Raw genomic sequence first — 24,724 nt, 5'->3', positions numbered from 1 at the left:
AATAGGAAGTTTGATTTATGTTTGGAGAAGGGCAGATTTTCTTTCTAGCCATAATAAAATCAATTACATATTTTAATACAGTATATATATTTTAAGTTTAATCTTATATTCTGCATACTATTTTAATACATTTGAAGTTAGATGATTTTAATTTTTCAAAGGCCTAAGGATAATGACAGATAAACTTTAAAACACACTGAATAATATGAATGCTTAAAAGTCAGTACCTTAGCACGTTAAAAAAAGTCAACTTATCGCTTGAATAAATTACATGATCATCTCAGATTTCAATGTTTCTCACTTCCGTGTAAGTGTTCTTATTAAACATAGATATTATGGCACTTAATATTTAATTAGGGATACAGTGCTTTTAAGGTCTCTTATCATGGAATATCCTAAAATTTAGATCACACACAGTATGAAAGGTTAAAAAAATAGTTAAGTTTAGAGAAAAGAGAATGAAATGAAACAATAGACTCAGCTGATGGAAAAACCCATGTGAAGAAAGTTAGTAGGTGTCAAGGAGTTATTTTAATTGTTGCTTTATCAAATGAAATATACCAGTGATAATATTATACAGAAATGATACATGTTCCTTGTTTATTTTCTTTTTTGTGTATAGAAGCAATCATAAACTTATGAAAGAGTGAGAGATCAAACTTGTGAATGGTTGTTGATATTTCTCCCCAGTTAGTGTTTGCAGCTCTAGAAAACTTTAACCATTGACCTACATCATCTAGTTCTCAGGAAAAGTACATTTCAAGAATCTGCTAACATTATATTTATCCTTGTCACTGTGCTGAAATTGCCCACCATATAATAACTGTTCTAAATTACAACTGCAAACAAATAAGCAAATTTGGTATTCACTCAGTTTATTTAATTGACTTCCAGATACAGCGATCTTGGATTTATAACAGGCATTAGGTATTTGTATACAAATGTATTTCAGCACATGTTGACACATAGCGGTCATATACTGGGTAATAAAGGAGGCAATGTAAATCATTGCTCATATTCAATTTTCTTCCAGCAAAGAATAAGCAGAATCTCCTCAGCAAATTAAACGACAAAAGTTACAGTTTTTAATGTTTAAGAGTTAGTGTAATGAATCATAATTTACCATAGCATATATAAATAATTCATGTTTTCTATAAGCTCAAATGATATTTATGTTTTATGATTTTTATATCTTTAAATATTTGTTGCTATCATTTGTGACCCAAAGTTCATTTGTGTTACAGTTATCAATCTAACTATAGAAAAATATAACCACAAACTTAGAATTTGTATTTATAAAGCTATCAAATGTGGGGGCATCACCTATATCCTGAGTGCTATAATGTAGCATAGAGTTTATGAAGTTATTTCTTGGCTGAATGGATTTCTTTAAAATCTATATGAATAATGGCCTTCACTGCTCTTCATCGGGGAATCTTCTTTTTGTAACAGAGAACACTACACAAATCCACAACCAAAAAAATCAGATTTGTGGACCCCAGTCCCAACGGATACATCTATAAAATGCGCTACTCCAGTGCTCAGGGGAACATTGAGGAAGAGTGCCTACAAACCTTGTTGAGAACCAGGAGATCTGAGAGTCTGCTGTGAAATCACGTCTAATTACGACAGAAGCTACGTCTATAAGGTCTCCTCCATGTGACTGAATTGAACAAGGGTGACAGCAAGCAGCATGCCCAAATGAAGAGAAAACATCTCACATAGCCTCAACACTACACAATGGACTATAACTTGAGGAAAGCAGACAGTAGAAGAAGTAGTCTTCCCCAGTTCGTAAAAAGCACACCAGTGCCAAATGATCAGGTCAGCTCATATACACATAACATCATACTGACTGATGTGTTGTATTTAGTGCTATGAGCATGTATTCCGTATGGTCATAGGTATCTGATGGCAGTTAGTTAAAAAAAGGTCATGTATTTGAAAGAGAGTAGGAAGGGATATACAAAAGAGTTTGGAAGGCAGAAAAAGGAAGTTCAAAACATTGTAATTACAGTTTCAAAATAAAAGTAAAATGTGGCCTCAGATTTGTATAAGAATATACAAAATGTCAAGTCAAGATAGGACAGGAAAGAAAAAACACTTGCTCATCACATGGTTTAAGGGATAAAACCCGCACAAGGGTTTTACACACCTGCTATGTCTCTCCCACTGTGGTATGGTAGAGGTAAGACCATAGACTACTAACTAAAGTACAATCTTAAAATCCCACCAGCCACTGTATATCTGTAATGAAAATGTGGACCGAGCCAGACGGGCCTCCTCTACCCAGTGAGAATCTATGTCCACACCGAAAGTCCCAGGAGACTGTTGTCGGGTATTCTTTTACAAAATTCCAAGTATTTGTAGGAAAATGTTTTTTAGGTACTGGACTGCCTGTTATTAAAATGATGTTTAAATTATTCCCGTTCAAGGAAGTTTAGGTTTAACTGGGAACTAGTTTTTTTCCTAATATTATTTATTTTAATTTTATGTGTATGTACTTGTGTGGTTGATGTATGTAAGTCCATCACTTGTGTGAAGAAGCCACATAAATAAGATAAAGGGTGAATTCCCATGGAAGTAGACATTCGGAAGGATATGAGCTGACGATTGGGTTCAGCGACTATACATAGTGGTTTTAAGCACTGAGCCATCTGTTCATCCCCATAGGTTCTTTTAAAATTTAAATCAAACTGTACTTTTTCGAATAATTTTCATGTAATGCTACTAAATATGCAGAAAACATTTTCTTATCAAGTATTTTGAAAGTATTCAGAGACATTTAATACCTTAGAAAATGGGTAAAATATTCAAATCCAGACATTGCCTTTAATGTAGTATAAAACCTGTCCATTTCACCACACTTAATTCATTACTATACATCCAGACTATCTGTAGCAAGTAGCAGTTGGGGAAAGGCTCGATGTCAGATCAGAAATCTTAACTGAATTTAACTGTTAGCAATAAAAAATGTTTGCCATTTGGTAAACAGCACAAAAATCTGAGGAATGCTTAGTTTTAACTAGTGAAACATTTTTTACCTCAGTGCTGCTGTGTCAGTGACTGGCCACAGTATCTCTTGCCACTGCTTAAGAAGAATACAAAATACTGCTGATTCGGGGGTGGGGGGAAGGTAAACTTAATACAATTTATACCTTCATCTTTATCACCCATCTAAGACAGTCCTATTTCTGTGTTGCAACTGTGGATTTGTTTTTACTGTTACTACTTCAAAAATGTTACAATGAAATGCTATATTTTGTTTCTAATCAAACCTAAAGGAATAAAAATATTTTTTTGATGTTAGAGGAATCTCAAGTTGCTCCTGGTGGTGCACATTCATATTATTTTGCACTCAGAAAACTAAGGCAGGGATGTTAAATGAAGTTTGAAGCAAGCCTGCGTTTCATAGGCTCTGCCTCCAAACACAAAATGAAATAAAATCAAATGTTAAAAAATGTTTTGATTCCTGTTGTACTGGACTTATAGGCTAAAGTAAGTAAGTTTCAGTCCAGCCATACATGGACTCAGGTTGTGGCTACTTTCTGTTGTGGCTGCTCTCATCCACATCTCAATGCATTTCAACCTTTAAAAGCTGCTGTGAAGACACTGATCCTATTTGGACCATGTCACAGAGGTGGTTTGAATAACAATGGACCCTTTAGGCTCATATGTTTGGTTGCCAATGGAGTACAGTTTAGGAACAATCAGGAAGTATGAGCCTGTTGGAGGAGATGTGTTCCTAGTCTGTAGTTTTCAAGTTTTAAAAGCCTAGACCTAGCAGAGTATCACCTTATCTTTCTGCCTGCTGCCTGGGACCAGCATGTAAGCTTACCAGCTATTTCTCCAGCGCTATGCCTGTTTGCGTGCTGCTGTCCCATGGCCATGATGATCATAGACTAACTCTCTAAACCTCTGCGAGGAAGCCCTAAATCAAACATTCTCTAACTGAAGATGCTTTGGTCATGGCTCCTCTTCACAACAGTAGAACAGTCAGGAAGAGCCACAACTATAACCTGAGGTGTAGTTTATTGTTTGTCACAACCATATGGTCAACGTTCAATCGAAAGTCACAGTCAGTATACAAAAAGAGAAGAGAAGTGGTGTGTTTCACTAGTTCAATGACTAATTCTTCATTCTGACACCTAGTTTAAGAACAGAAATCAGTATATAGAGATATAAGAATTAAACTCCAGAGAACTAACCAATAATGCTCCTATGGTAGTCCCTAGTAATTGTCGGCATATGAAGCAATAGCAACACCTTAGGCTTACCTTTAACCCTCCAGGATAGTTGTTGGCATGAAAAGACCTTATTGCTGAACCTTATATTTTGAACATTAAAACAACCTAATATTAATATCCAATTTATATATGGTATTTTGATTACTATAATCATAATCTATAAGTTTTAATTTTGTAAAATAATTTTAAACTGAAATGGAAGGTAAATATATTTCCTGTCTTTCTACTGCTTATTGCTTTTAAAACTTGTTTTATCTGTCTGTCTGTCTGTCTCTCTCTTTCTCTCTCATAATTTTTATTACACAACTTGCTTCCAAGCAGTAGTCAATTTTAGCTGCAGCATAGGGACTTACACTGCCAGGTCAGAAACCACAAGGGTGACTTTCCCAGGCTCTAAGGAAACAATGAGCTAATATGATGTTATTAGTTTTATACCAACTCATAATAATGACATATAGATGGGAGTGTAATATTATTTTGTAGGTTTCATAGAAAAACAAATGAAGAATGATGATAAAAACTTATCAGTGATTATTATGAAATCTAAAATACGTGGACAGAGAAGTCTTGCTACTAATCCTTCAAAAAAACCACAAAATGGTTCAGTCACATAAAATATTTGAATGTTGTGAATAATCCACATGTATCGTAGTCCAGGCTTTAGAGATGTAGTTAAAATTAGACACTAGAACAACTCATGCCACTTACTATGTATTTTGAAAAACTTCTACACTGACAACTATTTTTTTTAAGTGAAACAACTTTACATAGAAAAGAGTTTGCTACTGGAAACAAAGTTTTCTTGACCTAATTCCTGAAGGCACAAATTTCAATGAAGTCTAGATACTAATATTAATTTTCTCTAAAACTACTCCTGTACTTATACGGAAGAGGCACACCCCGCAGCACCAACAACACCTAAAGTTCAAATTTCTTGCCTCTGTTGTAAGAGTTAGAGCAGTTTTCATTGATGATGAAGAACAGGCTGGGTCAATGCATGCTTTCTCTGTAGAATTCCTAGTGTGAACTTGTTTCTTTAGTACAGAAAGTCAAATTTGTAATTTGAAAGAAATCGAAAGAAAGTGTTAGAACTTACTCATGTCTTCAGAAATGAAGAATGAGAAGATGACCTGCTAGAAGTTGAAGCCACAGAGAAGTAAGTACTGCACTCTACATGGAGGGTCATCAAATGATTTGCTACCACATTTTTATGCAGTAATATACCGTATGTTCCCTTGGATCATAGTATTTTCTGTCCATTAAGCTAGCAGACATTCTAATATAGTACAACCAACTGAAGATTGGGTGGGAGGGAGGGCAACGGAAGAGAAGGGGGCTTACGGGACTTTTGGGGAGTGGGGGGGGGCTAGAAAAGGGGAAATCATTTGAAATGTAAATAAATTATATCGAATAAAAAAAAGGAATTTACAATAACAACAACAACAACAACAACAACAACAGATTTACTTATCAGGATCAGGACAACATTAGCACCTCTCTTGGAAACTAATCTTAAAATACAGCATTTTAAGATGATTTTGGTTAAAATATTTTCTTACATTCTAACTATTTAATAATAAAATCTGAACAACTCTGAAACTGTTTTTTTCTTTTTTTGATAAAGATTTATTTATTTATTATATGTAAGTACACTGTAGCTGTCTTCAGACACACCAAAAGAGTGAATCAGATCTCATTACAGATGGTTGTGAGTCACCATGTGGTTGCTGGGATTTGAACTCAGGACCTCTGGAAGAGTAGTCAGTGTTCTTAACCACTGATCCATCTCACCAGCCCCTGAAATTGTTTTCAATGTAAACAAAGCCTCACATTGAATTTCTACATCACATTGCAACACTTCTCTAAGAGTGTGATATGTGGGGCTGGAGTTCTACCATTAGTGAACACTTGATTTTCAACATGACGCCCTGAATCATTCATTGTTCCTGACAGTTGTGAGGTTCTCTTTACCTACTGCAAAGTAGTGTCTGATGTGCTTTCAGTAAAACCTCTCAAATCTTTATTAATAAATTACAGAGATATTTATGAATTAGTGAATACACATTTTCTATCCTGAAATGTTGGCTAATGTCTAGCTTAGACATTTCAAGGGATACAATATTAACAGACAAAGCATAGTGGTATCATGAATTTGTACCAGTAACTACCTACCTCTTTGGTAGTATAAATTCAGAAACTGATTCTTAAAAACAGAAACCAAGACAAGAGAAAATGACTGCATCACATGTGAAGCATTAATCCAGGGCCAGGCATTCTACTGCACATAAAATGGTTTTCTTGTGTAGTGTTTGGAATGTGCTAATTTAATAAGCAGTGCATATGAGAAAGAGAGAGGAAGGGAGAGGGGGATACATTGGCTTACTTATCCTGTAGCAGTGGTAGAATCAGACTTGACTCTGGATGTATATAGTTAATTATTTCCATAATAACTGTATTACCACTTAGGAGATAAATATTTATACATATTAGCAATTTATATTAAACAGAATATAAAAATTAAAACCATAGCTAAACATACGCTTCCATAGGTCCTATACGTCAAAACTCTAATGAAGATCAGTTGGAATTTGTCTGTTTGAAAAGATGTAGAGAGAAAATGAATCTTACCTCAAATTGTAAACTAATGATTTTCTCTATAATTTAATGATTTTGTTCAATTAAATAAAATATTGTCAGCCCAAGCCTGCTTGCCCCTAAATAAAGTCAATTGCCTCAATTTAAGTTTTGACATATTTTTAACATCATACCATTTTTCACTAAAGTGCACAGGCTTTTTTTCTTGTTGCTTAAATACTCACCACGTTTTAATACTCAAATTTAAACCTATCAGCTAGCACAAAATGCATAAATGTATATCCGAGTCAAAGGGCAATGCTCTCAATGTAAGGAGGAAGAATGGACTGGTAGAGGCAAGTAGTTCTCACACTATTTGCACAACAATGACTATCACCTCTAGTATCTAATTTTGAGTGTGTTCAATACCTAATAGAAGCTATGTTGATTCATTTCCAGAAAGTGGTCACCCTCTGGATGGTAATGAGAGGTTTCATGTTATATTACTTGCTCTGGGTTATGAAAGTCATTAGCATTAAGCTCAACCCAGTATAGAAGAGAGCATTTCCAGAAATTTGTGAAAAACACTATTGGCAAAAATTTACATGAATCTTGTAGGATGTTATGTGAGAGCTCTTCTGGGGGAAAACATAGTGTACTGGGATATAAGATCAAAAAGACAACAGTGGCTAGGTTCCAAAGGACAATTCCAGGCTGAGCAGTTTGGGCCATCATTTTGTGCATTAGTGTAAGCTGGAGAAGCAGAAAGGGAAGGGGGCAGATAAAAAGCAGTGAAGGGCAAGAGCCTTGGATGTGAGAGAGGAGGTTTGGCCTTCTCCCTTTTCCCTGCTGCCTTTAATGGAAATAATCAACAGGAATGCTGGATGATTACAGTATATTTTTTCTCTGCAGGAGAGGGAGATTATGTACTCAGAACCATAAAGCATTTGCTTGCAAAATTAATTCAAATTGACTTGCACAGGAGCACTGTCACATGAATTGAAAACAGCTGAAAGATTTTTTTTTTAAAGGATCATGATAAACAGCAATCAAACCACATGGAAAAATACCTGCTGTTTGGGCCTCAGAGACTTCTGGGAAGCTCATATCTATTTAACATCTTTATTAATGAGTGGGAAGATAAATTTATTTTTAAAAAGTCACATTCACTTACAGAAAATGATGCAAATATCAATGAGAATGAATCAATTTTTTTACTATAAAATAGTAATTTAACCCTAGATGTCTTGCTTGGACTATACCATTTGGTCCAGAGACATCTTGCCAGACATAAAATTCTTTAAAATTACAAAAGAAAAAAAAGGAAAATTAATGCTTGGCATGAAACAAGTAGAGGATGTAGTGGGTAAAGCAATTTGTTAAAAGTTAATGCCTGGTGCTTCTCATCACAGTGGAGGTAGGAGTAATATAGTTAGCTCCTTAAAAATGACTTGAAGGTTTATTTTTCAAATACTTGCTCCTTGGGTATGACAACTGGTCAAGAAAGATGTAAAGATAAAGCAATTTAGCAAAATGATGTGTTGGACAAGAGGCTTGACAAATTCTAAATATGAGATCCATACACATCCACATTCCACTTGGGAAGGGAATGAACTTTTGGAGGAAAAGATTAATGTGGGGGTAGGGGAAAAAACCTTGCAAACCATGCAAGGTTTGCAAAAACCTCTGCAAAAGTGGAAGAGAGCTCCTCTTAGAGATTTGCTTTCTTGAGGGGTTGCAGATTGAAAAGGTAGACTGTTTGGGTAACCAGTTGCAGGTGAAGGAGGGAGAAAGTATTATCAGAAGATAATATAGATAAATTTCACTTCTCAGCTGATTTTTAAATTTCATTACAAAGGGGAAAATTTGTTGGGGGCTCTTTTACACATGGGAAAAATGTGCATGATTCCATATTGACATCAAGCGAACAATCTGTGACTCCTAAAAAGCAAATAATACACATGCATCACAATGCTGTTTTACTGACCTGAGCTTTGCTGTCTGCTAACTCATTGTGTATTTTTGCTTATATAAAATATCAGATGTAGCATTTGCCTCACAGGCAGAAGAAATGAAGCTGGACATTTTACAGAACTGTCTTCATAGTTGCTAAGTTGCCATGTGGGAAATCTATGCAAAATCTTATGCCTCTTAAATTTCAGAATATGCCTAATGATTGTCTTGAATTCCTTAAATTATTTATCTTATCTACATTATACATTTGGGGTGATTCTATTTTTCCAAACTATAAAAGGACTAAGCTACCTTTGACCAGGCAATGTCTTCATTACACTGGCATTTGCATTGTATATTTGAATATCACTTGCCTTAGAATACTTTTATATCACTGTCCATAAGGAGTTTGCTCTGTATAAACCAATGTGGTCTCATCTATACCTGTCATTATTAGTTTGATCTTTAGCATCTTCTCTATTCTTGGTGTGGACCTCAGTATATACTGCTTTAACAGAGTTCTGTAACGCAAAGCCAAAATGTAAAACCACAGTTGTGTCCCAGTGTTTCTCTACCTTCTTGTCTTTGTGGAATGTGTGGGACATACTGGGTGTTTTGATTTGTCTTTTGTCTTTTTTTTTTATTAAAATCTGAGGATCTAAATAAATAATTCATTTAAAGAAATCCTAATTCAAAACAAACAAGCAAAAACCAAGGAGGACAATAGAATTCTGATCATCATTCATTTTGCATAATTTGATTATTCTCACTTTTAAACATGAATAGGAGGAATAGGAGTTCTAGGTCTCCTATAAAAGTAGGGCAGGGAGAAACAAAAACAAGAAAATTTATAACCTCTGTTTTGATATAACTACAATGTAAACTTTTTCCTTTTCCTTTCTCTCTAGGAAAACCAAGAAAGTTTACCTTCATTTTTAAAAAAAAAAATGTGATTTAATTCAATATCTACATTCTTCATAAAATGAATAAGGTATTAATAATATCATAACATGTCCTAAACGCAGTAAAAATAAAGTTAAAATAATTATGATGTTTACTCTTTTTGATGGTGAAAATAAAATCTAGTAAGATAAACACAGAAGTTTTGATGAAACTCTGAGACTGTGCTCATGGGAGACCTGCGGTTTCCACACGTGTGCTTCAGGAAGTCTTCAAAACCCTACAGGGAATGGTTAATTCCACCAAGCACAGGAGGCAGGTGTGTGCAGTGAGTATCTCCAACAACAGGATGTGGAAAAAAAAGTGGTGTAGGAATTTCTGAGACGTAAGAATATGATCTGTTTTTAGCAAACATCCTAGCCCTTAATTTTATTCTCATGAGAATAAACCTTGGAAACAATTGCTAAAGATTTCCTGAAAACAACTGTTTCCACCCATGCTAAGTCCATATAGATTAATCAATGGTAAATGTTCCAGAAGGCAGCAGAAGTGACCTAAATGGAAATGAAGTGCAGGTTCATTCAGTGAAGAAGGCAAGCTAGTAAAGTCCTGAACATGGCTATGCAGTTCAAGCATAGGAAGAGGGGTGCAGAGAATAACTCAGAGTTGGGAGTGACTCATCTGTGGTTTCAATGCCCCAGTGCGACAGGAGATGTGGGTGTGGAGTGGACCACCCATATCTCAGAAGGACCATCTGCTTAAATTTAAATAAGGTCTTTACACGGGCTTTCCTCATCTGGAAAACAAAGCACTACATGCATCTTTGTAAATCTCCCTGGTTACATTTTAGTGTCAGTTGCACATATTCTGAATCCAATAGAGCCGTGACATTGCATGTGCAAAGTACACAAAACACAAACTGTTCAAGTGACCTGAGATCCCGATAGTTTACCTTAACACACGTCGAGAATCATACAGGAGAAAGGAGATGGGAAGGACTTATGTGGGAGGACTACAGACAGGAATACTATCTAATAATTTTGTGATGGTGGAAAGAAATGATTAAAAAATGTCTAGAAGAAAATGGAAGGTTAGTAATGTTTCTAACATTGAGAATTATGCACACATGCTGACACACACTCATACAGTCATGGATTATTATGTATATAATAACTCATATATCTGATGAAATCCAATCACCTGTCCTAATTAAGGTAAGGGAGCAGAAGGACACCGTCTTCACATGCAACAAAAATATTTGAAAAGAAAAATCAAGTCTTTCTTGGAACAAAAGGAAACTGTAAAGTTGTGCAGTGACAGAAAGATGACTGTCATCAGTTACAACTTCACAGGACAGAAGAGACACCAGTGGAAAGTGAGTCACAGAGGAGAATGTACTCAGTTTCTTAAAATTGTCTTCCTTATGGAGACATCACATTTGGGGTTGAGTGTTCCACGGTTGCTCATTCTCTGCACATTTTCTAGTAGTGGGTTTCTGTATTTGTTCCCCTCTACTGCAGAAGGAGGCTTCTCAGAATCTATGCCTAATTTTTTTGTTTTTTTTTTATGAGTAGTTGAATCTAAACTCAAGTACTCATATTGAATAGGAAGCACTTTGATGATTGAGGCATCACCGAAGTACATATAAAAATATCATAAGTGCAAAGCAAAAAATTTAAGCACGTGCACCCCTATGCACTCCCCATAGGTTCCACTAAAATTATGTGCTTACACTGGAAGATAGTTCTGAGGCACAGCCCCAGTGTTTTGTCAATGAATGCCAGTGAATATGATTATGGTCCATAGACTGAATTGTCCATTATCATTCAATCCAGCCTTGTCTCAGTAAGTACTCACTAAAATGCATTCACCAGGACAAAATTGTACACAACCTGACTTACACTGTATCTTTGTCATCAAGTGATGTATAGCTGTATTATATGAAACCACAGGATTATGTTATAAATAAGCCATTCTGAAATCAATTATTGTTCCTTAAAATACATTTGTGCACTTAAGGAAAAACATATAATTTATCATATTTTACGTTTCTATCAAAGTAAAACAAGGAGGATAAAGGACAATGTTTGAGAGATCATAGTATAGTTCGCTTTAAAACACAGTGCTTGACATTATTATAACCTATTTTTTAGATATTTCTAGTAGAAAAAAATGTTTCTGATATTTATATTTTTTCAAGGTTTATTTAATCAGAGAAAGTGCTAATTTCACTTTAGAACTAAATTTACTATTTTTGAGTACATATCTCTTACTTGAAAAATCTTGTTCTCTATTTGTGCCACTTAATATGCTGAGGATTAACTCTGCCATGATGGCTTTTAATGAGTAATAAACTTTTAAAAGTTCTGAATATTTCTTATACCCAGTGAGATGTTTCTGAAATGATGCTTTTATAATATTCTTTCTCTAGTCATTGGCAATTTAATTGACTCTGTGCATGTCTTTGAGTTGATTTTACTTATGTTTGTGGATGAATATGTGTGTTGTTTTATTTCAAATACGAAGATTATGCCAGTTCATCAATCTTCACGGATCATTCCTATCCCTTCAGGCCTCGTGCGTCCCTTTTCATTGTCCCCCTTCACTTTCTCAGGAAGGATAAATCCTATTCTTCATTTTTCAGGTTTCATTCCTTCTTCTGCCTGACCAGATCTGAGGTTTGTCATTTGCAGCGAATTCTTTATTTCAGGTTTTACTTTTTCTCTATAATCTGTTTCTTTATAGGACAGCCAATGTCTATTGCCATTTTGATTTTAGATGAGATATACTTCCTATACCTTCTTATTAGTCTTACATTTTTTTCAGTCTTTTATATGTTTTGCATTGCTAATTAAAGTCTTCACCTAGTAAACAACTCCTGAGAATGCTCGGTCTAAATTTTATGATTACTTTTGTCTTAGGTGTTGATATTGCTCATCGTGGTGCTGGTTTTTAGCAATTTCAATAGTTCCCACATCCTGGGATTTGAGGTTTATTTGTATAACAGACATTCTAAAGTTATTCTGAAAACATGCTATATTTTTCTGTGTGCCCATCCATGTGATTGTTTATCTAAATATCAGAATATACCTGACAGATTTAAAAGAAAAAAAAAACACTCTTCAAACATTAAGTATTCTCATATCCAACAAGTGACTATCTGTGCCTGTTGACACATCCATTCAACATTTATCTAAGCAATTGTCTTTGTTTTGTTTTTGTAGAGAACATTAAGGCCACTTACAGGTGAAACAAATTATTCTCAGGCCTTAATGGAGCATGGGAACATTCTTCCTTAGCAAGGGCACATTTCTGCCTACAGTCATTAAAGTTGGAATACTCATTTCCTTGAAAGTAATAATGCCACTTACTATTATTTTGTGAATGAATGGCTTCTAACAAAAATGCAAATCAAGATGCCACCCACATTCTTCCACACCTACAAAAAAAAGTTTTACTAATTTTCTCTGAATTATCTTCTGTCTTCAGAATACATACTAAGCAGGATAACTGTTATCAAAGAATTCATGATGCATAAAAATTTACAATCATACTGAAAAGAATGAATATTGTTTTAAAATACATAAATAAAACTAGTATTGTCCTAATAATTGCAATGAAAAGAATAAAGTTACATGATATTGTTTGAGTGATGTATGTGCTCCGCCCTTCCACAAAGACCTTTCTTTTTTTTTAATTGGATATTTTATTTATTTACATTTCAAATGCTGTCCCCTTTTCCTTCTGGAAAGCCCCTATCCCATCCTCCCTGCCCCTGCTTCTCTAAGGATGTTCACCCACCTACCCACACACTCCTACTTCTCCGCCCTGCATTCCCATATACTGGAGCATCTAGTCTTTCTAGGACCAAGGGCCTCTCCTCCCATAGATGTCAGACAAGGCCTTCATGAACAACATATGCCCCTGGAGTCATGGGTCCCTCCATGTGTACTCTTTGGTTGTTGGTTTAGTCCCTGGGAGCTGTGGGAGGTCTGGTTGGTTGATATTGTTGTTTTTTCTTTGTTTGTTCTTCAGCTTCTTCAGTTCTTTCTCTAAGTCCTTTATTAGGGACTGCATGCTCAATCCAATGGTTAGCTGCCAGCATCTGCCTCTGGGTTTGCCAGGCTCAGGCAGAGCCTCTCAGGAGACAGCTATATCAGGCTTCTATCAACAAGCATTTCTTGGCATCAGCAATAGTGTCTGGCTTTAGTGTCTGTATATGGGCTAAATTCCCATGTGGAACAGTCTCTGTATGGCCTTTCCTTCAGGATCTGCTCCACACTTTGTTTCCATATTTCCTCCCTTTGAATATTTTGTTCCCTCTTGTAAGAAGGACCGAAGCATCCGCACTTTGGTCTTCTTTCTTCTCGAGCTTCATGTAATATGTGAGTTGTAAGTATTCCAAATTTTGGGGCTAATATCCACTTTTCAGTGAGAGCATACCATGTGTGTTCTTTTGTGAATCTGTTACCTCACTCAGGATGATATTTTCTAATTCCACCCTTTTGCCTAAGAATTTCATGAATTCATCTCTTTTAATAGCCTAGTAGTACTCCATTGTGTAAATGTAGCACATTTTCTGTATCCATTCCTCTGATGAAATGGGTTCTTTCCAGTTTCTGGCTATTATAAATAAGGCTTCTATGTACATCATGATGCACATAGTTGATCACAAGTCCTTGTTATATGTTGAAGTATCTTTGGGGTATATGCCAAGGAGTGGGATAGCTGGGTTCTAAGGTAGTACTATGTCAAATTTTCTGAAGAACTACCAGACTGATTTCCAAAGTGGTTTTACCAGCTTGCAGTGCCACCAGCAATTGACAAATGGGACCTCATAAACTTGAAAAGATTCTGTAAGACACAGGACACTCTCAAGAGGACAAAACAGCAATCAACAGATTGGGAAAAGATCTTTACCAACCCTACATCTGATAGAGAGCTAATATCTAATATATACAAAGAACGCAAGAAGTTAGACTCCAGAGAACCAAATAAACCTATTAAAAATGGGGTACAGAGCTAAACAAAGAATTCTCAGTTGAAAAATATCAAATGACTGAGAAGCACCTAAAGAAATGTTCGCCATCCTTAGTCATCAGGGAAATGCAAATCAAAACAACCCTAAGATTTCACCTCACACCAGTCAGAATGGCTAAGGTCAAAAACTCAGGTTACAGCAGATGGAATACTCTCCTCCATTGTTGGTGGGATTGCAACCTGGTACAACTTCTCTGAAAATCAGTCTGCTGGTTCCTCGGAAAATTGGACATTGTACTACGTTAAGACCTTGGTTTTCTATAAGGAAATGGTACAAGAAATTAAGTAATGCCTCCCAAAGATTAATACTGATTCTAACTGGAATATATACTTTCAACATTCTGTTTCAGTAAATTCTCAATTGGAAATGTATAAAAGGGCAAACTGATTTCAAAGAGAATAATAATTTCTGAGAGCTCTAAAAGTGTTATTTTAAACTGCATTTCCATCAGACATTTAGAAGGGACATGTAATGTGCTCATTAAATAAAACATTTTGGCTATGAATAAAATTCTAAAGTTTAACACAAACATACACACACACAGAGAGACAGAGAGAAAGAGAGAGAGAGAGAGAGAGAGAGAGAGAGAGAGTAGTTGTAAAACTTAATGAGCAAAAAGAACAATCTGGAATGTAAAAGCATAGAAATGACACAATAGATACTCTTATATTGACAGTCATTTTATCTTTCTTATGAATTTTTACTTTTGGATTCTAACATCTGAACAATAATACTTTTTATATTGTATTTATAAATGCAATTGTAATTTGAAATACCCAATTAATTTGAAGGTGCTGAATTGTCTGAAAGCAAGATGATATAAGGATACAAGCACATTACTGGGAATTTTGAAGATTAATATGACCTAGATGTCTTTCTGAAAAGTAACTTTCTTAGAAAAGGGCTCTCTTTATTTGCTTCCTATTGTTGAGATAAACACCGTGACCTAAGCAACAAGGGAAGCAAAAAATTCATTTTACTAAGATTGGCTGATATCGGATTGGTGAAGATCTTTTCCCAATTTGTTGGTGAAATTTTTTTGTTTAGATCTGTACCCCATTTTTTAATAGGGTTATTTGGTTCCCTGGGGTCTAACTTCTTGAGTTCTTTGTATATATTGGATATTAGCCCTCTATCAGATGTAGGGTTGGTGAATATCCTTTCCCAATTTGATGGTTGCCATTTTGTCCTTTTGTAATTTTATGAGATCCCATTTGTCAATTCTTGATCTTAGAGCATAAGCTATTGGTGATCTGTTCAGGAACTTTTCCCTCATGCCTATGTCCTCAAGGATTTTCCCCAGTTTCTTTTCTATTAGTTTCAGTGTGACTGGTTTTATGTGGAGGTCCTTGATCCACTTGGAGTTGAGCTTAGTACAAGGAGATAAGAATGGATCAATTCGCATTCTCCTTCATGCTGACCTCCAGTTGAACCAGCACCATTTGTTGAAAAGGCTATCTTTTTTCCACTGGATGTTTTCCAGTGGAAAACTCCTTTGTTGAAGTTTTCCAACTCCTTTGTTGAAGATCAAGTGACCATAGGTGTGTGGATTCATTTCTGGGTCTTCAATTCTATTCCATTGGTCCACTTGCCTGTCACTGTAACAATACCATGCAGTTTTTAACACTATTGCTCCATAGTATTACTTGAGGTCTGGGATACTAATTCCCCCAGAAGTTCTTTTACTGTGGAGAATAGTTTTAGCTATCCTGGGTTTTTTGTTATTCCAGATAAATTTGAGAATTGCTTTTTCTAACTCTGTGACAAACTGAGTTGGGATTTTGATGGGGATTGCATTGAATCTGTATATTGCTTTTGGCAAGATGGCCATTTTAACTATATGAATCCTGCCAATCCACGAGCATGGAAGATTTTTCCATTTTCTGAGGTCTTCTTCAATATCCTTCTTCAATTGACCTGAAGTTCTTGTGGTATAGATCTTTCACTTGTTTGGTTAGAGTCACACCAAGATACTTCATATTGTTTGTGGCTATTGTGAAGGGTGTCATTTCCCTAACTTCTTTCTCAGCCTGCTTATTCTTTGAGTATAGGAAAGCAACTGATTTGCTTGAGTTGATTTTATAACCTGCCACTTTGCTGAAGTTGTTTATCAGCTGTAGGAGTTCTCTGGTGGAGTTTTTTGGGTCACTTAAGTATACTATCATGTCATCTGCAAATCTTTACCAATCCTACATCCGATAGAGGGCTAATATCCCTCTATCATATATACAAAGAGCTCAAGAAGTTAGACTCCAGGGAACCAAATAACCCTATTAAAAATGGAGTACAAGCCGTGGTGGTGGCACACTCCTGTAATCCCAGCACTCTGGGAGGCAGAGGCAGGCAGATTTCTGAGTTTGAGGCCAGCCTGGTCTACAGAGTGAGTTCCAGGACAGCCAGGGCTATACAGAGAAACCCTGTCTCAAAAAAACCAAATCCCCCCCAAAAATGGGGTACAGACCTAAACAAAGTATTTTCACCTGAAGAAATTCGGATGGCCAAGAAGCACCTTAAGAAATGCTCAACACTGAGATTTCACCTCACACCAGTCAGAATACCTAAGGCTAAAAACTCAGGAGACAGCAGGTGTTGGTGAGGATGTGGAGAAAGTGGAACACTCCTTCACTGCTGGTGGGATTGTAAAATGGTACAACCACTATGGAAATCAGTCTGGCAGTTCCTAAGAAAACTGGACATGACACTTCTGGAGGACCCTGCTATACTTCTCCTGGGCATATACCCAGAGGATTCCCTGGCATGCAATAAGGATACATGCTCCTTTATGTTCATAGCAGCCTTATTTATAATAGCCAGAAGCTGGAAAGAACCCAGATATCCCTCAATGGAGGAATGGATACCGAAAATGTGGAATATTTACACAATGGAGTACTATTCAGCAATTAAAATAATGAATCATGAACATTTTAGACAAATGGATGGAACTGGAAAATATCATCCTAAGTGAAGTAACCCAATCACAAAAGAATACACCTGGAATGCAATCATTGATAAGTCGATATTAATTAGCCCTGAAGCTCTGAATACTGAAGATACAATTAGCATATCAAATGATTCCCATGGAGAAGGAAGAAGAGGGCCCTAATCCTGGAAAGGCTTGATCCAGCATTGTAGGGGAGTACCAGGACAGAGAAAAGGGAGGGGGAAAGACAGGAGAATGGATGGAGAGAAGAGGACTTATGGGACATATGGAGGGGGGGACTGGGAAAGGGGAAAGCTTTTGGATTGTAAACAAAGAATATAGAAAATAAAAAAATATATATAAAAATAAAATTTAAAAAAAGATAGGCTGATATCAGGCCTGGAGGAAGGTTCCTTCCTGGTTCACTCTGCATGGATTGTTCGTCTTACACAGCCAAACACTGCCTGCACACAATGGCGCAGCCTACAGTAGACTGGGGCCTCCCAAAGAGTTCATCATGAAAATACCCCACAGTTCTTCCCACAGGCCAATCTGATTGAGGCTAATCCACAGGTGTGCTTTCAGCTTCTCAAATGACTCCAGCTTGTGTCAGGATGACCAACACTAACCAGCACAAGGAACAGTTCACTCAACGGGTTTTCTCATTATTTGAAAAATAATCATTGCAATGTTTTGGATAATTATGTGGTTAGCACAAGATTTTTATAATATTCTTTTGATTAAAGTTGTTTCCATCTCATGTATTTTGTATATATGACCTTGTAAATTGGTTGCTTACATGAATCTTAAAATAAAATAGATTTATAGATTTAAAACCATAAGAATAATGTTAAAACAAACATTTTAAAACTGGGTTTCTTGTCAAGGCAATAGAATATAACTTTAGCTTAAAGTTTTTAAAATATCAAACTCAATATTATAGGTTAATAAAAATCTCACAAAGTAAAAATTGTTTTATTATAAAATTATGAAGCAGTTTTTTAGAACAACATGATGAAATTTTAGAAGAATATTTAATTTGGTTTTTTATTTTCTGATACATACTTGTGAATTAAATTGAAAAGATAATCCTGTAATCCTTTTTAAATTACAAATTCTGTAATATGCATGTATATATATATATATACATATATATACACACATTTATATATAATACATATATTCATGTATATATATTATATATACATTTATATGCATATAGACTTAATATAACATTATAACATTTATCTTATCAAATGTTTTGTTTTAACATATCTAAATAAAATAATTTAATAAAACATTAAACATAAAAATAATTCATTAAGTTTTTTTTCTGAAAAGTTTTCAGTGAAGAAAATTCATAATTTGGTACAAAATGTTTGAATGGTAGTAGAAGTGATGACATGCTTTTGGCTGAAGGGAACTTAACTGAACTCTTGTAGTGGTTTCAATTGTTTTCAGTGGAATAAAAGATGATGTGATCTCTATATACATTAATATTTCACACATATGTTAATTACATTTCCTACGTAACTTAACTGCAATAGTGGCAAAGCACCACATTTCCTAGGTGCTGAAAGATTTGTATTGCTTGTTTGTTTGTGTGTGTGTGTGTGTGTGTGAGAGAGAGAGAAAGAGAGAGAAAGAGAGAGGAGAGAGAGAGAGAGAAAGAGAGAAAGAAATACTGAGAGAAAAGCAATGTGTTTCATATTTAGTCACGAAAACCCTTTCTTCTGGTTAATTTTATGTCAGAACTCATTTGAAATACCATCAAACCCATTTTACAGAAATATACCACCCTCTTCTTGACAAAAATGTCCAATTAAATCTCAATCAAATATGACTTTTGAAGGATGAAGGGTGTGTTTTATGGAAACTTTCCAAAGAACTTACCCCATTTTTTGGGAAAGCAATCCATCCAAGGTCCCCCATGACAGTGCGTGAATCCAATAAATTCACTGAAACAAAGAAAAAACAAAACACCGAACTGAGTATATCCCTACTGCACCCCTGAGATGCATACTGCTTATATTATCGAGATTAGATTATGATTTTATTATGACCAAACTGTTATTATAGTGAAAAGGACTGTTGGCTTATAGTAATGAATGGAGAATTGTAACAAAATCATTTAAAGTATATATAAACCTAAATGCTATTTTTACCAAATAAAAGTAAAAAATTCAAATAAGATGTGTTGGGATCACCCACAGATATTTTATTTACTGGCTGTGAAAAAGTGTGTCCCTGAGTTCTCAATCACTAATTGAGCAGGCCAGGGATGTGTCAATGTTTGTCACTTCCTTATCTGCCCAAAAACAGAAATGCAAGCTGCTAGTCCGCAAAGCCATTTGGTTGAGTAAGGAATGCAGCATTTTGCATAATAAAGAACTGGTAAGGGTTTCTGGGGCTGGACAACCTGCAGAACAACCAAGCAGAGACAGGAGCAGCCTAACAGAACATGAACAGGAACATAGCAGGGAAGTAGGGCAGAGAGCTTCAGGGTGGCAGGCAGTGGCAGAGAAGTTGGGTTAAGTTAGAAGCTAGCTGAGAGACTGCTCTAGCAAAAGGTCCATTAGGCTTTAAACAACACAGATGTCTCCATGTCTTCATTATTAAACCTCAAGCTCCATCCCTAAAAGCCCTGCAACAAAGGTAAAAAAAAAAAACTTTAAAACAAACCCACAAACAAAACAATTAGAGTTGGCATTAATTCACAGCCGCTAAGCATATTTTATTTTTATCTCAAAGGTTGTAAGAACTGGCAAATAATTACATTAAATAGCAGTAAACATTTCACAAGCATATTTAATATTTTCATGATTATCATCAAAATCTTCAGTACAAGTGAAAATTTAACTAAGAAACAAATTAATGTAATTTTACTCAAGATGAAGAATCTAGCAATTCACAAGCTTGTTACTGTAGGTAAGAATCCCAAATATCCTCAGATGTCTTCTACATAGATATATATAACCAGAGCCTAAAATGTGCCTCAATTTTTCAATACTTCCTAAGATTTCAAGAAATTTAAGATTATTTTTTAGTAATCCAAGGATTGATATAAATACCCTCATTACAAAGAAACAACAGATAAAGTGCATATACTTATACTGACCCATATCCTATATACAATGTGCTTACATTTTGACCTTGGGAAATAAAATTAAAGAATGCAGTTTAATTGAATGCTTTGGGTATGGATCTAAGAAAATTATCTTTCTACCCTTTTCACATCTTTTATTTCTCTCTAGCCCAAAATGTAACTGAACTGCTTTGATTGAGCTTAATTTATGGGATAGAAGAGAAGCCACATGCAGTATTTTCTGAAGCTACCCATATCACAATCAAGACCAATATTTTGGACTTTTATCAATTTTAAAATTGTTATTCTATCTGAAAGTTTAAGTCTGAAATATAAAATGAACAAGAGTTCATAGACAAGGAAACATAGGAAACATATCCTATGAGAGTAAGAGAAAATTACTATGACATAGAATCACAGCTGAAACTGAAACTGTGGATATTTCCTAAAATTTAGGTGTACTTAACATATAAATCTATTTCACATTTCAAGAATTCTGCTGAGAAAATATACACGTGAAGATATGTATCCTATAAATCAATTTAAAAGTTGTAGGAAACCCAGAACTTTCACATATACACGGCTTTTCCTGAGTAACTGTTTTTATCTATATTTGAAGTTCTATAAACATAAGATGCGAGTCAGATGTTTCATTATCTTTAAAGCACTTTAATCATATTGGCCTCACATTGGAGGACTGACAGTTCCTTCCAGTAATGATGCCTTTACTGAACAGCCATAGTTAAAAGGGAAAGGAAATCCAGTGACAGGCCCAAATTGGGATCCAGTTCAAGGGGAGGCCCCAAAGCCTGACACTATTAAAGATGCTATGGTGTGCTAACAGACAGGAGTCTCATGACTGCCCTCAGAGAGGCCCAGCAAGCAGCTGAAAGAGTCAGATGCAAACACACTCAACCAATGGACAGAAGCTGAGGAACCCTTTGGGGAATTAGGGAAAAGCTGAAAGAAGCTGAGGAGGAGGGAGACCCCATGGGAAGACCAGCTGTCTCAACTCACCTGGACTGCCAGAATCTCTCAGAGACTGAACCACCAACCAGGCAGTATACACACACTGATATGAGGCCCACGACACATATACAACAAAGGACTGCTGAATCTGGCCTCAGTGAGAGAAGATGCACCTAACCCTTGAGAGACTCAAGGCTGCAGGATTGATGGGATGGGGTGGGGACAGCCTCTTGGACACCTGGGAGGAGATATGGGATGAGGAACAATCAGAGGGCATACCAGGAGGGTGATAGAGACTTGACTGTAAGAAAAGACTAAAGAATAAATATTAAAAAAATTAAAATAAAGAAAAACGAATTATGAAAAAAAAGAAAGAAAGCACAATTGTCCTGTCGCCTCTATCATTTAAGTCTTGCTCGACATGAAACTGCATCCACCTCTTCACTAAGATCTAAGCTCTTCATTTTACTCTGTTGTTGCCTTTCCTGGTCTCCATGGGAATAAGGTTACATTAAACATAAATGTCCTTGTCCTCCTTTTACTGTATCTGGGACACTAGGTTCTGTCTAGACATGACTAAATGCCGGGGGAGTGAACACTTAAATTGTTATGTTTATTCATTTTAATGATTCCTTTGGATCATCTTAGATATTGAGCAGCAGTACGCCTGTATTGTTGAGATAAACTAGCTCACCTTGTCAAACTGAAGGTGGACTTGTTCTACAGTCAGTGGAGCTTCAACATGTGATCAAAATTGATGTGCTTAGGAACACTAGGAATTCTTAGCAGCCTGTTAGCCTGGCCTCTTCTTAACTTGTCACTTTAAATATTCATTATTAACTACAGAACTCCAATGCGGTCAAACTTTAGTTAATACTCCTTGAATTAACTTTAGTGTACATCAATCTACATTGCTGTTTTGGGGCTCAAAATATATATAAAAGTGAGTTCACTGTTTCAGAATACTAGCTTAAAAGTTAATTCAATTTTGGAAGGGTAGCCATTGATATCTGAATATAATACAAAAATATAAGACAGTAAATACAATAGAAATAAATAATTTTACTTAATGTGACTGTATAAAAATTAGAATAGCAGATGATAAAATTGATGGGAAATACATACATCTCATTTTCTACATGCATATGAAGATTAATTCCTTCTGAAAACAAATGTTTCCATAAAACTCACAAAGCAAAAATGATATTTACATCTGCAATGAGAAAATTTGAAATTGAGAAAAAGGACATAGAATTAAATTGGTATTTGTGTACAAAAGGCAGAATAAACTCTTGAGACCTTGGTCAAGTCTTCAGAGAACTAGAAGAAAACAGTTTTAATTAATATGTAAAGTAAAAAGTATAGAAATGCAAGCCCATGACTAACATGCCTCCATGGTTTCTCTGGCACGTCCTATCTACAGGTTCCTGCCTTGATTCTTTCAGTGATGGAATATGTAATGTAATGTAAGCTGTGATCACATTATTCCTGACAAGTGTGTTTAATATGCTTTTCTTGTTAATCATTAAAAAATATGTTTGAATATATTAAGTAACTATCACATTTCTGAGAATTACCAATTCTTCATATGTATTTGACATTCTATAAAGTAATATCATTTGTCCCTGATCCTCCCCTTCCTTTATCCAAGTGCAGTGTTATCACTCAGTGTCCTGATATCACCTAGTTCTCATCACTTTTTCACAATGCCTTGTTTTTTTCCCATTAAAGGAAACAATACCTTGGGTTGGAGAGGTAGCTCACTAGGATTTTGTACTGTTCTTGGGATTTCCTGAACTCTGTTTCCATCTACAAATTCAGGCAGATCGTATAAACCTTTAACTCCAGCTCAAGTTATGACATGTTCTTCTGGCCTTTGCAGACGCCCATACTCACATGTATATAGTTGAGCACACACATATATACACATGCTAATAAACAATAATTTAGACCATGAAAAAAACCCACAGCAACCAAGACAAGCCTACAAGCCTTTCTAGGGTCAAATATTCAACAGCTGTGTGCCTTATAAATTAATCATCTTGTCAAGGAACTGATCCAGAGGCTGTTTCTTAATCAGCATTCAACAGTAGTTCTCATCCACTATCTCTGATGATGGCCATAGGTATCTAGTCTTTTCTTTTCTCTTCTTTTCTTTCTTTTTCCCTTTTTTATCTTTTTGCTATTAAAGTTGACAAAAAGTCAAGCATATGGCTAACCATCCCCATATACACAGCAAAGAAATACATGAAACAATTATCTCATCAGTGTTTTACTTGTTCCAAGGTAGAGATGCTCTGACATTTATGTACTGATATTACCATAGCTTTTCTTCATTACATTTATTTTTATAGAGTGCTACTGGGAGAATATCCTTTAGCAGAAGTTACTATATTTGGAAGCTTCCCTTATAAAACAAAAATAAATCCTTATGTAAAAGTATAAAGTTAAAGCAATAGGAGGCTAATTTACATAAATAAAATGGAATAATCTATCCCTGTAATTTCCTTAGTCTATTTTTCACTAAATTGGTACAATTATGGATATTCTTATTTAAACTTCATTTGTTTCTCAATATTTATGATGGAATATAAAAAAAGACACTCAGTAATGTCATTAATGTTTCTATTTCCATATATATATATATATATATATATATATATATATATATATATGGAAACATTTTATAAATCAGTATTAAAAAATTCAAAGGTAGACAGGGTACATCCAAATATGAATTTGAGAGAAGATAATTTCTCAACGACTTTAACAAATTTATTAAAGAGTGGATTGGCAGTAATAGAGTGCAATTTCTACATGTCTGCTTTGCTACAATTACAGTAATTAAATTGTTCTGAACAGTATATATGCATGTGGTAAATTACAATGAATACGCAACGAGTATTGATCTTCATTGTACAACTTAATTAAAACTTGTCCGAGAGAAACCACTAATGAATATAATTAGAGGAAATGTTTGATACCACACTTACGCTGGAAAGCATTAATTAAATATCTGATATTTTGTGGAAAAT

The 24,724-nt window shown here is 35.2% G+C and overlaps 1 protein-coding gene across 9 annotated transcripts in view; it reads right to left on the bottom strand.

The window, feature by feature from the left end:
- Epha5 (EPH receptor A5) overlaps positions 1–24,724 on the bottom strand; it is a 356,777-nt gene that overhangs the window by 306,764 nt on the left and 25,289 nt on the right. For all 9 annotated transcript variants that reach the window (XM_052198455.1, XM_052198457.1, XM_052198456.1 and 6 more), the window contains exon 2: positions 19,529–19,593. In XM_052198455.1, coding sequence (XP_052054415.1) covers positions 19,529–19,593 — 65 coding nt within the window. The remainder of the gene's footprint in view (positions 1–19,528; positions 19,594–24,724) is intronic.

The sequence above is a fragment of the Apodemus sylvaticus genome, chromosome 11 (genome assembly GCF_947179515.1).
Source record: "Apodemus sylvaticus chromosome 11, mApoSyl1.1, whole genome shotgun sequence".
Taxonomy (NCBI): domain Eukaryota; kingdom Metazoa; phylum Chordata; class Mammalia; order Rodentia; family Muridae; genus Apodemus; species Apodemus sylvaticus.
Note: the sequence above shows the minus strand (reverse complement) of the source record. Positions and strands in the feature narration are given on the sequence as shown.